At 44.8% G+C, this 16,597-nt stretch overlaps 1 protein-coding gene across 1 annotated transcript in view; it reads left to right on the top strand.

Annotated features, from left to right (window-relative positions):
* stard15 (StAR-related lipid transfer (START) domain containing 15) overlaps positions 1-16,597 on the top strand; it is a 164,272-nt gene that overhangs the window by 106,899 nt on the left and 40,776 nt on the right. The window contains exon 2 of the mRNA XM_043711001.2: positions 15,126-15,273. Coding sequence (XP_043566936.1) covers positions 15,126-15,273 — 148 coding nt within the window. The remainder of the gene's footprint in view (positions 1-15,125; positions 15,274-16,597) is intronic.

Below are 16,597 nucleotides of genomic sequence, written 5' to 3'. Positions count from 1 at the left end.
GGGAAATCATGTCTCACAAACTTGATTGAGTTTTTGAAGAAGTAACAAAGAGGATTGATGAGGGCAGAGCAGTCGATGTAATCTATATGAACTTCAGTAAGGCGTTCGACAAGAGTTCCCCATGGGAGTCTGATTAGCAAGGTTAGATCTCAAGGAATACAGGGAGAACTAGCCATTTAGATACTGAACTGGCTCAAAGGTAGAAGACAGAGTGTGGTGGTGGAGGGTTGTTTTTCAGACTGGAGGCCTGTGACCAGTGGAGTGCCACAAGGATCGGTGCTGGGCCCTCTACTTTTTGTCATTTACATAAATGACTTGGATGCGAGCATATGAGGTACAGTTAGTAAGTTTGCAGATGACACCAAAATTGGAGGTGTAGTGGACAGCGAAACGGATTACCTCAGATCACAACAGGATCTTGACCAGATGGGTCAATGGGCTGAGAAGTGGCAGATGAAATTTAATTCAGATAATGTGAGGTGCTGCATTTTGGGAAAGCAATTCTTACCAGGACTTATACACTTAATGGTAAGGTCCTCGGGAGTGTTGCTGAACAAAGAGACCTTGGAGTGCAGGTTCATAGCTCCTTGAAAGTGGAGTCGCAGGTAGATAGAATAGTGAAGAAGGCGTTTGGTATGCTTTCCTTTGTCGATCAGAGTATTGAGTACAGGAGTCGGGAGGTCATTTTGCGGCTGTACAGGACATTGGTTAGGCCACTGTTGGAATATTGCATGCAGTTCTGGTCTCCTTCCTGTCAGAAAGATGTTGTGAAAAGATTTACAAGGATGTTGCCAGGGTTGGAGGGTTTGAGCTATAGGGAGAGGCTGAACAGGCTGTGGCTGTTTTCCCTGGAGCGTCGGAGGCTGAGGGGTGACCTTATAGAGGTTTACAAAATTATGAGGGGCATGGATAGGATAAATAGACAAAGTCTTTTCCCTGGGGCGGGGGAGTCCAGAACTAGAGGGCATAGGTTTAGGGTGAGAGGGAAAAGACATAAAAGAGACCTGAAAGGCAACTTTGTCACATACAGGATGGTACATGTACGGAATGAGCTGCGAGAGGAAGTGGTGGAGGCTGGTACAATTGCAACATTTAAGAGGCATTTGGATGGGTATATGAATAGGAAGGATTTGGACGGATATGGGGCGGGTGCCAGCAGGTGGGACTAGATTGGGTTGGGATATCTGGTCGGCATGGACGGTTTAGACCGAAGGGTCTGTTTCCATGCTGTACATCTCTATGACTCTATGACTCTATCTAGCAACCACTCCTGGCCCTGTGATACCCATGTCTCTGTTATGACCACAACATCATTATCCCAAGTACTGTTCCATGCTCTAAGTTCATCACTCTTATTTCTGACACTTCTTGCGTTAAAGTAGACATCACATGAAAAACCTTCCCTATAGATTCACTACATCCTGTCACTGCCCCATCTACAACTGCCTCCCTCTCAGATATGTAATTCTGGTTCCCACCCCGCTGCCAAACTAGTTTAAACTCTCCCAAAACACATGAGCAAATATCCTACCCAGGACATTTGTGCCCCTCCAGTTAAGGTGCAACCCGTTCTTCTTACATAGGTCCCACCTTCCCCAGAAGGTATCCCAATGGTCTAAGTATCTGAAGCCCTCCTTCCTGCACCGGCCGCACAGCCACATGTTAAGCTGCACTCACTGACTGTTCCTCACCTCATTATCTCGTGGCACCAGTAGCAAACCTGAGATCACTACTCTACTCGTCCTGCTCTTCAGCTTCCAACCTAACTCTCTGTAGTCACTTTTCAGATCCTCAATCCCTTTCCTGGCTATATCATTGGTGCCAATATGTACCATGATTTCTGACTGCTCACCCTTCCCCTTCAGAACCCACTTAAAAAACAATCTCTTACCCTTCCTGGCCGCCCTCGCTTCTCTCTACCCTCTCTCCTTGCTGCTCTGTAAAAAAAAATGGAAACCCAACTCCCAAGCTAAGTCCCTTTTTAAGTGGAAAAATGTACCCTTCCCAGCAGCCCTCGCTTATCTCTGCCCATTCTCCTCATCATTCTGTAAAAAATGGAGTGTCATTCTCCTGTCTTTCCCTGTAACTGTGACTATTGGGCAAGAGCTTTTCAGCCCCTGTGCTACATGGACATTGGTGAGAAAGTTGGGAAAATTAGATGGGATCTGTAGAGATGAGATCCTGGACATTGAAAGCAAAGAATGCCACTCTCCTACTGAGTGTTGATTAGTGAGATTTGAATCTTGCTAGAGAGCTGCGAGAGGCCCATCACCATGTCATTCTTACCTAATCTCCCCTCATTAAGATGCAGTTTCCCATTTGTCCACCCACTGGAAAGAAACTAGATGGGGACAATTCCTGACACAGAAGTCTGAGTGGGTATCTGGAGACTTGCGCTCACCACTTGCTCCTCCAGACCTCCATCTTAGACATCTGATATTAACATCTCAGTGTGTGCTCCAAAGGCAGTGACCACCTGCCACCCACATCCGTAGATGTTGGCACCCATCTGTGCCCCATCTGCACCTTATGGCCAATCCATTTATAAGATGATCCAGCACCTGGACTCTGCACTTTGGACCACTCTGGCACCTATTATGGTCAGCTGCTTCCAGAGCATTCTGCAGCCAAGGACAGTGCCCCTGCTCATGGACAGAAACGAGATATATCTCAGGGCCTCTCGAATGTTCTCTTACTGATAGGCTTGGACATGGTCAGTTGGCCGATTGAGGTGATTGGAGTCAGGGCTTTGTATTCACTATCAGTCCAGTGTAGCCGGTCTGAGGAATTGTGATGGGTCAGTTGGGGAGATGTGTGGAGACCAGTCAGAGGTCTGGTCAGTCATCAGTTGGGGTTGTGGCCAGTCCTCAGACTCTGTCTGTTACAGGTCAGCGGGGTGTTCCTGTGCAAGGGAAGCTGGGGAACTCCATTGTGGAAATAAGAGGCAGCATGCTGGGGCACAGAGAGTATTGTGAAGGGAATAGCTCAACTTGGAAAGGAGATAGGGCATGGGAAGGCAAGATGGGGGTAATTGACAGTCAGCACCGCCAAATACAGCTGGTCTTGGGGCTCAGGGATAGAGTGGAGAGATGAATTGTTAAATAAATGGGTTGGGTGGGGACCTGGGAAGAGAAAAGTTAAAGGGGTTAATGGAGAGGGCATCCAAGTAAGGAAGATGCAGATTTGAAGGGTTCACCTAGATTAAGAGGCTAGGCCTGTGACTCACTCCGTGAAGCTCAGCAGCATGGTGGCTCAGTGGTTAGCACTGCTGCCTCACAGAGCCAGGGATGCGGGTTCAATCCCTGCCTCGGGCAACTATCTGTGTGGAGTTTGCACATTCTCCCAGTGTCTGCATGGGTTTCCTCCCACAATCCAACGATATGCAGGTCAGGTGAATTGGCCACGCTAAATTGCCCATCGTGTTTGGTGCATTAGTAAGGGTTAAATATCGGCTCTGGGTGGGTTACTCTTCAGAGGGTCATTGTGGACTTGTTGGGCTGAAGGGCCTGTTTCCCTACTCTTGGGAATCTAAGCTAAAGTATGACTGCTATTTCCTTCCATTGGGATGCAGACAGTAAGAACATAATGGAGAAGGAAATTACCTCCATCACAGCTGGAGTGGGTAGTGTCGGTGTTTCATTCCGGCAGGGAGGGCCTCTAATTTTGTTGGAATTGAGACCCTCAAAGTGCAATAGCATTTAACAGTACAGGAGATAAACAACTGTGACCAGAAAATGCATGTGAGGGTGAGGCATTCCTCCTGTTGGGTTCAAATCCTGTCCCAAAGCCTCTCGACCAGATCACACAGCATCAGAACCAATCACATGAATGGCTGTGATGAATAAGCGATGTTCAGGAGCCTGGAAAGATTGTATCTTGTTGGAAGGTGATGGTACTTTGACAACGTGCCTCGGCTGGCTTATGATGAAGGAACTGCTCCCTTCGTAGCTGGGACTATTGGACTGTGTGTAGCTCTAAAGGTGACCAGATCGTGGGCATCCAACGTTTCAGTAGCAGCTAGACAGACATTCACTTACATAGCTGCTGGTGAAAAGTTAACATTTCTTGATGAATGTGAGAACATCTTTACAACAAAGTGCTCCCCTGATGTGCCTTCAGAAAGTGTTAGTTCTTTCCCTCCTACTCTGCCTCAGTACAGTCCCACAGTCTGTAGCGGGGTGGGGGGGGGGGGGGGGGGGAGTCCTGCCCGATATTGGAGTCTGTCAGCCTGAGAGGTTTGGTCAGCCAATCCCCTGAGTGTTTGTGTCTTTTGGGCCCAGATACTCTGAGTGCATTCTGTCCAGAGGCAAGTGTTTCCTTCTTGACTTGACCTCTGACAAGAGTAAGGGGGCAAGTAGAGTGGAGGTGGAAAACACAGCTACCCCTGGAGTGTCATGAAAGGAGACCTTCCTGGGGACCTGTGTGTGGTTCCTCCTCCAGCAGGGTGTTTCCTGACATTCCCCTGTCTCCTTGTGAAGACGGGGCACCTGGGGTGAGGTCAAGGTCCCTCACCTGCTGTTGTCTTGCCATTGGTGGCTAGAATGATAGAGGTGAAAGTGAGGAGTGGAGATGCTGGAGATTAGAGTAGAGAGTGTGGCGCTGGATAAGGACATCAGCATCTGAGGGGCAGGAGAATTGACGTTTCGGGCAAAGCCCTTCATCAGGAATGAGGCAGTCAAGAATGATAGAGTGCAGGTCTGTGTGTTGCTACCAACCTTCCCATAGATACAGCCTGGTACTCCCATGCCTGAGGCAGCAGGTTACAGTTAGTGTGGATGCAGTCCTGCTGTGTCCCTGACAAATCTGCCCGCTGCTCCTGTTTCAGGCTGCGCATTTCACTGACGTCCCAAATTATCCTTCCTGCCTGAGGCTGAGCAGGTGCCTGGTCTCAGGCAGATCTCTGAATCCTGTTTCTTAGCTGTTTCTTCCTCAGGCAGCTGCAGAGCTGTTACCGTGAGGTGCTCACCAGATTGTCCTCCCACACTCTCGAAAGCTGATGGTCCCACTGAGGATCTGGACTGGGGGACAGTGCAGGAAGCAGTCATGAGGAAGCTATGATCTCTTCCTCAGAGGTAGATGAGGGGATAAACTGAGGGCAAGCTCCTGACAGTGAAGACTGTGCAGGTGTCACTGAAACAGAGATAGAGAGAGAGAATGTGAATGCATTGGGACCAAGGGCGAGAAGATATGGCAATGATAAGAATCCAGTGATGGTGGAGTATTGGGATAACAGCACAACAGTGAACAATGTTCCTTCCTTGTTTGTCACAACATGGAGGTTTTGGAATCTCCATAGGGGACTGCTCCTGATCCTTGCTGGTGTGGAACAGGATCCTCTGCTCAGTGGGTGGTGAGGAGCTGACTATCAGGCAGTTCACCATCGTCCTGGCTCTCTCCACCTGACTGTGGCTGCTTTCTCCTGGATTGGGAGGGATTGAAAGAGATTACAGCTACTACTGTAGGAACAAGTAGGGGGGTTACTGAGTGAGTGGGCAGCAGAGAGGGCATGCAAGGTTAGTAATGCCAGGGGTTGAAGTGGATGAGAGTGAGTGATAGAGGATGTTGTGGATAATAGTGAGAGTGACAGACCATATGCCTTGGTGGGAGGTGGGTACGTAGTGGAAATGGAGTGAGTGCGAGGTATCAGAAAGCAGATGGTCGGGTGGCAATCTCAAACCAAGCTGGCAAAGTCAGGTGCCTGGTTTCCACTGCTAATCCCTGAGGAAGAAAATGGTCCTCCCTGAACCATCCCATTCACCAGGCCCGTCAGGCCCTTGCCAAAAAAACACGGTGCCAACTTTCCACTGTCTGCCTTGTGTGGGGCTATTCACAGGAACCATACGGAGCAGCTCCAGACTGATAGTGCTTACCAAGAAGTGCTGGCTGTGTGTTAAATATAGCACCAGCAATAGGAATCCTGGCAAGTCCTGGCTGTGGCAACAGGGAAAATACAACAATAGGGCACCCTCAAGGACTCGTACATAGTTAATGAGGCACGCTTTGGAAAATAGATAAATCCCTCAAGGTATCGCAGAGAGAAGCCCTCACCATATAACTCACCAAAATGGAGACTTGGCCAACTTCTGGTAAAATTGAGCCACTTGTTTCTGTTTGAATAATTATGCAATGCCTTCTTAAACGATTTGGTTGCCCCCTGCCTGCACCACACTCCCAGGCAAGACATTCCAGACCCTAACCCCCCAATGACTTCACTTTTGCTGCAGCTCCTGGTGTCACACTGAGTGACCTAGTATTTTGCTCAGAGAATGTTCTTCCAACTTCATTAATAATAGAATAAGAATTTCTTCCATGTGTCAATTTTCCGCCTCCTCTGTTAGGAAATGTAAGTTTATCCATCCTGTCGTTTCTGATTAAGGTTGTTAAAATGATTCATATATTGTTGTCAAGATATTGCTTAAAATTCAAAAGAGAAAAGATCTAATCCACCCTCTCTATGATGTTTCTATTTCTTCAGTATTCTAATCTCCAGCATCTTCACAATTGAAATTCCTCAGGACAGGAAGCACTCTCTGAAACCTTAAATGCACTCTCTTCATCTTATAGTGCAGAATTTTAAGATAAATATTTCTGCATAGATTTACTAAAATGTGTTTGTGGATAATTAGTGGAAACTTTGATCATGTCTCGCTGTGACGCATTCATTTCCTCCTTCCCAATGTTACTAGTTCTTTATCAGTGGACTCAGCAGGCCTCAGGAAGTACTCGTTTATGTTACTATAGTATGACGATGCTGGGCTCTGGGTGCTGTCTTACTCTCCCACATCGATGTTGTGTCTAAGTCAAGGAACTTCATTAGGAAGTGGGTGACGCATCACCAGTTGGGCAGATAACTTTATGTGCCCAGAGAACAACAAACACTCACACTGCGCTTGTATAGGATTTTGATTTCACAAAATCTTTTATGTGGCCAATGGGTGAAGATGCTATGAGCAGGGAAACCCTTGGGGAAAATGAGATTGGGCTTTTACAATGAAGCTTAATGCAACCTGCTCTGATTCTGACAGTACTCCACTGAGCTCACCAGAAAACACTTGTACACGAGCAACTCAAAACACAGCTCAGCTTTGAAGAACACAGCAACTTAAGAAACTAAAACAGAAGAAGGCTGTCAGCGCTCAAGCCTAATGCTCCACTTAGTATCATGGCTCTTCGTCTGTTCAGCTCCACTTTCCAAAACCATCTCATCTCCTGATAAAACCTCAGCCTCTAAAATGTCTTGAACACACAGTAACAAGCAATTGGTTCACTGTTGTTACTTTAGGCTCATTGTCTCCCCGCTTACCAAAAGGACGTTTCATTTTGGAGTAGGGTACGTGTAAATGATATTGTGGATGGGTGAGTCTGCCTATCCTGAGAACTAACTGCCATTATTGATCACCCAGATCACCTCCAGCACTACAATAGGGCTGGGGTAATTTGGAATGCAAGTAAGAAGGCTGCTTCATTCACTAACACTAAGGGTCTCACATGCAGTCTCTACATTAAATGTCCATATCCAATGGCTTCAGTTATTTTCTTTTCCATCTCAAATAGCAATCCCAGTGTGCACAGTATTCCAAAGAATTAACACCAAAATCAGAAGCAAAGTGGCAAATGGAACCCTTGTACCTATACTGCATACTGGCTCCCATTATTACCATGCCAAAATTATTTATTGATTGAAGAAATAGTTACACTGGATAGTAGTTACACTGAGTTTTTTACTATGCTAATTATAAAGCTGGTCAGCAATACGTATCCATGGGTAAACTATAATTATTTAATTCACCATTGAGGTTGTTTTATCTTATGTTTCAAAGGTTGAACAGCTGACTTACATCAGCAGGAAAGCTCCATGCATAAATAGTCCAGCTGATGTGCATGAGGTGCACTGACTGTTACTTGTTTTATAAATGACAGAAATATACAGATATGCCTGGTTTATCCAAACTAGTCTCCCCAATTCAAGTCGTTTTTAATATTTTGTATAAGGCAGACAAATTTGGACAAGCACCTCACTGAAATAATCTTTCTTTTGAGGTTGAGTTTCAAGGTTGAATTTTACTTTTCAATATGTATTTGATGAAGTATTTTCAATTTATAATTGATGAATAAATATCTTTGTTGAAATAGTAATGATGGTTGTTTAGTGGTTGCATTAGAATAATTCCGAAATACAGGTTAAAAGTCAGAGGTTGCGGGTTTAAAGCACACCAAAGGCAGAAGTTACATGACACCAGGTTATAGTCCAACAAGTCTATTTGAAATCACAAGCTTTTGGAGCACTGCTCCATCATCAGGTGAAGTGAGAGGGAAGCCCACAGGTACAGAGTTTATGGGTAGAGAGATCAAAAAATCATACACATGGTGTGAGTGGAGTGTCGAATGATCAGTCTCTGCAGATGACCAAGAGTGTTAGACAGTGTACATACAGTATCAATAGCTGAATAACAAGCAAAGGATTGACCTATAATCCATTGAATGAGGCAGAGAGATAATTACAAAAAATTAAAAATGAGTTGATGCTGAAGACGAACCAAAGACTTGAGTAATATGTAACAAAAAGAGAAGCTGCTGGAAAAGCCCAGCAGGTCCGGCAGCACCTGTGAAGAAAAACCAGTAGAAGGGTCACTGGACACAAAACATTAATTCTGATTTTTCTTCATAGATGCCACCAGATCCGCAGAGTGCCTCCAGCAACCTCTGCACTTGCTCCTGATTTAAAACAGCCACAGTTCTCTTGGCTTTTGTTTGACTGGATCTATCCTGCATCTGTCTTCCAAGGGGGTTGTTGCAGTTTTTTGACCTCAGTGCTCAACACCAACATCTGCCAAGCTCCAGGCACTGTCCTACAACTCACACGTTTCATCCTCGACCACAATGTCTTCACCTTTGACAACCAGTTCTTTCTCCAGACACACGGAACTGCCATGGGGACCAAATTTGCACCCCAAATCACCAACATTTTCCAACACAAGTTTGAGCAAGGTTTCTTCACTGCACAGGACCTCTGACCAATGGTATACACCAGTTACATTGATGACATTTCCTTCCTTTGGACAAGGAATCACTGAAATGACTACATAGTGATATCAACAAGTTTCAACCCACCATCAGACTTACCACAAACTACTCTTTAGAATCTGTCCCATTCTTGGACACACACCTCTCCATCAAGGACGGACACCTCAGTACCTCATTCTATCACAAGCCCATGGGTAACCTCATATGGGTAACCTCACAATGCTGCACTTCAAGCTACTTGCATCCTAAACATTTTAAGAAGCCATCCTCTACCAACAAGCCCTGCCTATATACAGGATCTGCTCAGATGAGGAGGAACATGATGGACACCTAAAGATTTTGAAGGACGCCCTCATGAGAACGGAATACTATGCTCAACTTATCGATCGCCAGTTCTGATGTGCCACGACAAAAAACCGCAACATTCTCCTCAGAAGATGGACTGAAAGAGATCCTCCAAAAAGCTCCAAATTTCCAAAGGGGCTATACTTGTGATTTTAAATAAACCTATTGGACTTTAACCTGGTATCCTGTGACTCCTGACTTTGTCCACCCCAGTCGAACACTGGCACCTTCACATCATGACTTCTCCCGTGACCAGAGAGAAACTAAACATTTGTGTCAGAGCTCCTGCAATTTCCTGCCTTGCCTCCCACAGCATCCTATGATGCATTTCATCCAGGCCAAGGAATTTGTCTGTTTTTAAGTCTGACAGAGTCTCCAATAGCTCCCTATTTTCTATGTCAAACTGTGCAACTTCCTCACAGTCCCTTTTTTTGAATTCTACACCTATGTTCTCCCTTTCCAGAATGAAGATGGACTCATTCAACACCTTTCCAATATCCTGAGGCTTCACACACAAGTTGCCCCCTTGGTCTCTACTCTTTCCCTGGTTAACCTTTTCCCTTTAATGTATTTTAAAATATCTTAGGAAAAAGACACCAAATTGACACTCTTCTCACTTTCCCCCACTAAGTCTATGTTATGGCATTTCAAGTGCTCATCCAAGTATTTTTTAAAATTTGTGAGGTCTCCCACATCAACCACTCTCCCAGACAGTGAATTCTTAACCTTCAATATTTTGTCTAATAGCTTTCTTACCACTGATGTGAGACTCACTGTCTGTAATTCCTTGGTTTATTTCTACCACCATTTTTGAAAGTGGAACATTAGTTGTCCTCCAGTCCTCTGGCACCTCCTCGTGGCCAGAGAGGAATTTAAAAAATTGATGTAGAAGTCCTGTAATTTCCTCCCTCACCTCCCACAGCAATCTGGGATACAACTCATCTGGACCTGAGGCTATAAGATTAAATCAACAGATAAGGCTAGAGGTGAAATAAATAATAAAAACTAAAGGCTCCATATCAGAATACAATTCACATTTAGAAGAAAACAAATTTACAGTGCAAATAGACAAGTATGATCTGATTATCATTACAGATACATGACTGCAGGATTATAGAGATTGACATGTAAATATTAAAATATATAGGACATTTCAAAAGGATAATAAGCTGGGAAAAGGTGTAGATGTGGTTCTCTTCATGAATGATGGGGTGAGCCTGTGGAGGCCAAGTCAATAATTGCATTTAAGACAGAGATAGGTAGGTTTTTGATTAGGAAACGGATCGAAAGCTACATGGAGAGGGCAGAAGAACGGGATTGCCATAATTGAATGACAGAGCAGATTCAATGGGCCAAATGGACTAATTTTGCTTCTATATCTTACAGTCCCATGGTTAAAGAGGGATGATTCAACTAAGTTCAGGAAACTAAGAAGTGGAAGCAATTTGGGTAGCAGTGAGAAACAGTAAAGGCAAAAAGTCTGATGGAGGGACTCTGAACAGCAACTACATGGTATAGTGAGGTATAAAGGGAGATTTATTAGAAATGTACAGTAGGAATCATTGTGAATTTTAATCTACACATAGATAACAAAATCAGATGGACAAAAATAGGCTTAAAGATAAGTTTATAGAATATTTTTTGGATAGTTTCTTAGAAAAGCACATTTTGAACCTGACGAGAGAGCAGACTGTATTGGACCTGGAATCATGCAACAGTATAGAATTAACATGTAATAAAGTACCACTAAGTTAGAAGCTATTATTAACAAAGTAACAGGATAAGTTCTAACAGGATAAGTTCAATGTAATCAGGCAGAGTCAATATCATGTTGTGAAAGGGAAATCATGTTTAGTGAGTAATTGAGAGTTCTTTGGAGAAAAGAACACGACCGGAAGGATGTGGAAGTTTTGGAGCGAGTGCAGAGAGGGTTCACCAGGATGTTGCAAGATCTCGAGGGCAGTGGCTTTGAGGAAAGGTTGGAAAGAGCTAGGATTGTTTTCACTGGAAAGTCGGTGGCTGAGAGGAGACCTGATAGAGGTCTACAGTATTACGAGAGGCTTAGATAGGGTGGATAGTCAGTTTCAATTACAAGGGGGCACAGGTTCAAGGTGAGAGGGGAAAATTTAAGGGACCAAAAGAGAAAATGCTGGAAAATCTCAGCAGGTCTGGCAGCATCTGTAAGGAGAGAAAAGAGCTGACGTTTCGAGTCTAACTGACCCTTTGTCAAAGCTTCAAATCTAACTAACCCAGTCAACTTTGACAAAGGGTCAGTTAGACTAAAAATGTCAGCTCTTTTCTCTCCTTACAGATACTGCCAGACCTGCTGACATTTTCCAGCATTTTCACTTTTAGTTTCAGAGCCCAGGACCCTGGGTGGCACGGTGGCTCAGTGGTTAGCACTGCTGCCTCACAGTGCAAGAGGAAACCGGAGCACCCGGAGGAAACCCACGCAGACACGGGGAGAATGTGCAAACTCCACACAGTCAGTCGCCTGAGGCGGGAATTGAACCCGGGTCTCAGGCGCTGTGAGACAGCAGTGCTAACCACTGTGCCACCGTGCCGCCCACACGGGTGCTCTGGTTTCCTCCCACAGTCTAAAAATGTGCAGGTCAGGTGAATTGGCCATGCTAAATTGCCTGTAGTGTTAGGTGAAGGGGTAAATGTAGGGGAATGGATCTAGGTGGGTTGCTCGTCAGTGTGGACTTGTTGGGCCGAAGGGCCTGTTTCTACATTGTAAGTAATCTAATCTAATCATCTGCAATAATTTGCTTTTATCCAGAAAGTTTAAGGGAGACGTGCGAGGGAGGTTTTTCACGCAGAGAGTGCTAGGAGCCTGGAACGCATTGCCAGAAGAGATGGTGGGAGCAAGTATGTTGGCAACATTTAAGAGACATCTGGATGGTTCCATGAATAGGGAGGGAATAGAGGGATATGGACAGAATAAGGGCAGAAGGTTTGTTTTTTAGTTTAGTTAAGGCGTGATCAGCACAGGCTTGGAGGGCCGAAGGATCTGATCCCGTGCTTTTTTGTTCTTTTATCTGAATGATCATAATAACATAAGAACTAGGAGCAGGAGTAGGCCATCTGGCCCTTTGAACCTGCTCCACCATTCAATAAGTTCATGGCTGATCTTTTTATGGCCTCAGCTCCACTTACCCGCCCTCTCACCATAACCCTTAATTGCTTTATTGTTCAAACAAAGTCTGTCTTAGCTTTAAAAACATTTACTGAAGTAGCATCAACTACTTCCCTGGGCAGGGAATTCCATCGATTCACAACCTTCTGGGTGAAGAAGTTCCTTCTTAATTCAGTTCTAAATCTGCTCCCCCTAATTTTGAGGCTATTCCCTCTTGTCCTAGTTCCACCTGCCAGTGGAAATATCCTCTCTACTTCCATCTTATCGAGTCCCTTCATAATTTTATATGTTTCTATAATATCTCTGCTCATTCTCCTAAATTCCAATGAATATAATCCCAGACTACTCCATCTCTTCTCATAAACCAACCCCCTCAACTTCAGAATCATCCAAAGGAACGTCCTCTGCATGCCCTTTCATGCCAGTGCATCCTCTCTCAAGTAATGAGACCAAAAACTGCACACAGTACTCCAGGTGTGGCCTCAGCAGCACTTTGTACGGCTGTAGCATAACCTCCCTGCTTTTAAACTCAATCCCTTAAGCAATGAAGGACAAAATTCCATTTGCCTGTCATACCTGCAGACCAACCTTCTGTGATTCATGCACAAGGACACCCAGCTTCCTCTGCATCGCAGCATACTGCAGTGAAGGGGAGCTGGTGGAGGTACTGCAGTTATTTGATAAAGGTCCACCACAGGGAGTGAGTGGTATAAAAATAATGTCCATAAGCTAGTAAAGCACACACCCAAGGCTTTGTTTTAGGGGCAACACTTTAAATTTCACTATGGCAGATAGAGAAATTGGAATTTGATAAAAATTTGGAAATAATAAGCTAGCCTAGTGACAACGATATACTTATAATGCTGATAAAAACTTGTCAGATCCATTAATATCCGAGGTAAAACCAATGACTGCAGATGCTGGAAACCAGATTTTGGATTAGTGGTGCTGGACGAGAACAGCAGTTCAGGCAGCATCCGAGGAGCAGCAAAATCGACGTTTCGGGCAAAAGCCCTTCATCAGGAATAAAGGCCTGAAGCATGGTGAGATAAGCTAGAGGAGGGTGGGGGTGGGGAGAAAGTAGCATAGAGTACAATAGGTGAGTGGGGGAGGAGATGAAGGTGATAGGTCAGGGAGGTGGGTGGAGTGGATAGGTGGAAAAGAAGGTAGATAGGACAAGTCATGGAGACAGTGTTGAGCTGGAAGTTTGGAACTAGGATGAGGTGGGGCAAGGGGAAATAAGGAAACTCTTGAATTCCACATTGATGCCTGGGTTGAAGTGTTCCGAGGCGGAAGATGAGGCGTCCCGCCCACCTTCCGAGGACCCCTTTGCCCACCTCCAACACACTGCATCCACCTGGACACCCCGCGCTGGCCTATTACCCGCCCTCGACCTCTTCATTTCCAACTGCCGCCAGGACGTTAACCGCCTCAACCTGTCTACTTCCCTCCCCCACTCCAACCTCTCACCCTCACAACACGCAGCCCTCCAATCCCTCTGCTCTAATCCCAACCTCATCATCAAGCCAGCAGATAAAGGAGGCGCAGTGGTAGTCTGGCGCACTGACCTCTACACCACTGAAGCCAAACGCCAACTCGAGGACACCTCTTCCTACCGCCCCCTCGACCATGACCCCACCCCCCATCACCAAACCATCATCTCCCAGACCATACAGAGCCTCATCACCTCAGGAGATCTCCCACCTACAGCTTCCAAACTCATAGTCCGGGAACCCCGCACTGGCAGGAAAACTGTTGTCCTTACCTGGCCTGGGCTTATATGTGATGCCAAACCCACAGTGACTCTCAGCTGCCTGCTGGGCAATTAGCAATCTGTAATAAATGCTGGCAGCGCCAGGGATTCACAAACTTCAGGAATAAATTTTAAATTATCAAAATTTATTGCAGTAATTAATGGTAACATATTCTCAGAAATAGAAAATGAGTTGGTGAAGAGGAAAGGGAAAGTTTGCAGAAATGAGTCATGTTCTGATTGGTGAGTTGTAATGAATGATGTGTCACATGGATCAGTGCTGGGACCGTAAATAATTTTAATTCCTATAAATGTTCTAGATGACGGGACTGACGCAATTGTTGTTAATGAGTTTTGAGAAGATTTTTAGCTCAAGTTCTGGTTCTGGATGTAGGTTTGCACATTGAGCTGGAAGATTTGTTTTCATTGTTAAGTTGATGACACAAAGATAGGTTAACAAATGAATTGTGAAGAAGACATAGGGAGATAACAGAGTCATATAAGAAGGTTAACTGAGTTTTCAAAAATCTGTCAAATGGGTCTAATGTAGGACTGTCCAGTTTGGCAGAAGAATTAAAAAGAAGCACATTATCTAAATGTTAAGAGATTGAAGAGCTTTGCAATACAAAGGGTACTGTGTGTTTTGGTGCATGAATCATCAAATGCAGCAAGTAACCAGGAAAGCTAACAGAACATTATCATTTATCAAAAAGGAAATTAATACAAAAGAAGGGAGATTATGTTTCAGTTAAACAGGACACAATGAGACTACATCTGGAGTATTGGTGTACAGTATTGGTCACCTTATTTAAGGAAGGATATCACATCAAAACACCTTCTAAACTGCTACCATTTCTTTTTCAGATGAGGATTAACTGCAAAGATGTTTCAGCTGCCACCCTCTATGATGTGCTCCATGACACACATTACAGGAAGAAATGGGACACCAATATGATTGAGACCTATGACATTGGTCGGCTGACAGTCAATGCAGATGTGGGCTATTACTCCTGTAAGTAACACCGAAGACCCTTTTAAGAACATACAGTCATAAGACACAGCAGCAGAAGTAGACCATTCAGCCCAGCAAGTCTGCTGCGCCATTCAATGAGGGCATGGCTAATCTGACAATCCTCAACTCCACATTCCTGCCTTTCCCCCATCGTCTTTACTTCCCTTACTGATTTAAAATCAGTCTATCTCAGTCTTGAATATACTTAACTAACCAGCCGCAACTGCCCTCTATGATAAGATTTCCACAGATTCTCTACCGTAAGAGAAAAGAAATTCCTTGTCATCTCTGTCTTAAATATATGACCCTTTACTGCGAGATTATTCTCTCTGGTCCCAGACTCTCCCACAAGGAGAATCAGCATTTCAGCATCTACCCATGTCAAATCCCCTAGAATCTTAATAATTAAGCTCATGAAGTACTGCAAAGGCAAATTGGAATTGCATAGGTCCTGACTCTGGTTCCAGACTGAGCCAGAAGTTAAGTCAGGACCTGTACGCATACCGGTATAATTTGTCAAATAGGTTGTTCACAGACACAGAAGGCTATCACATGTTAACGCAGGGAGAAAGATTCACTACCACATTCAGGGAGCATTGAGTAAACTAATAATAACCAACAGTAAATAAAGAAGTTCTTAAGCTGATGACTTCTTCATGTCAAATAATGAGAGAGAAAGCAAGAAAACTCAAGGTAACTCGACCACTCTACAACCTCATCAAACTCTGGATCAGTGGTGCTGGAAGAGCACAGCAGTTCAGGCAGCATCCGACGAGCAGCAAAATTGACGTTTCGGGCAAAAGCCCTTCATCAGGAATAAAGGCAGAGAGCCTGAAGCGTGGAGAGATAAGCTAGAGGAGGGTGGGGGTGGGGAGAAAGTAGCATAGAGTACAATAGGTGAGTGGGGGAGGAGATGATTCCTCATCAAACTGCCTTTGCTATTCAAACAGCAGGGGTTGGGGTTTGAGGCCACAACCTCTGCCTGTGCCTAGCTGGGTGGGGAAAGGGGGGGGTTGGAACCGCCTATCAAGGCGGCTCACCCCCAAGCGAAAGACTCAAAGCCGCAAGAACTCCTCACATGGGAAGATTTTCATCCTTAGACGGATTAGTGGGATAGGGGTTAAGCTTTACTCTTAAAAACTAATCCCTCTTCCACCCCTTGTTCTTAAGGCAAAATAGTGGAGATGCTGGAAACCTGATACCATCACAGAGAATGTTGGAAAAACTCAGTACAGTACATCTGGCAGCATTTGTCCAAGAGAGAAACAGAATTAATTTTTTCAGTCTGGCATGAGTCTTTAGAATTTATATTGTACTTCTAACG

The sequence above is a fragment of the Chiloscyllium plagiosum genome, unplaced genomic scaffold, assembly GCF_037043375.1.
Source record: "Chiloscyllium plagiosum isolate Xiang-an unplaced genomic scaffold, Cpla_swu_hap1 HiC_scaffold_16, whole genome shotgun sequence".
Taxonomy (NCBI): Eukaryota; Metazoa; Chordata; class Chondrichthyes; order Orectolobiformes; family Hemiscylliidae; genus Chiloscyllium; species Chiloscyllium plagiosum.
Note: the sequence above shows the minus strand (reverse complement) of the source record. Positions and strands in the feature narration are given on the sequence as shown.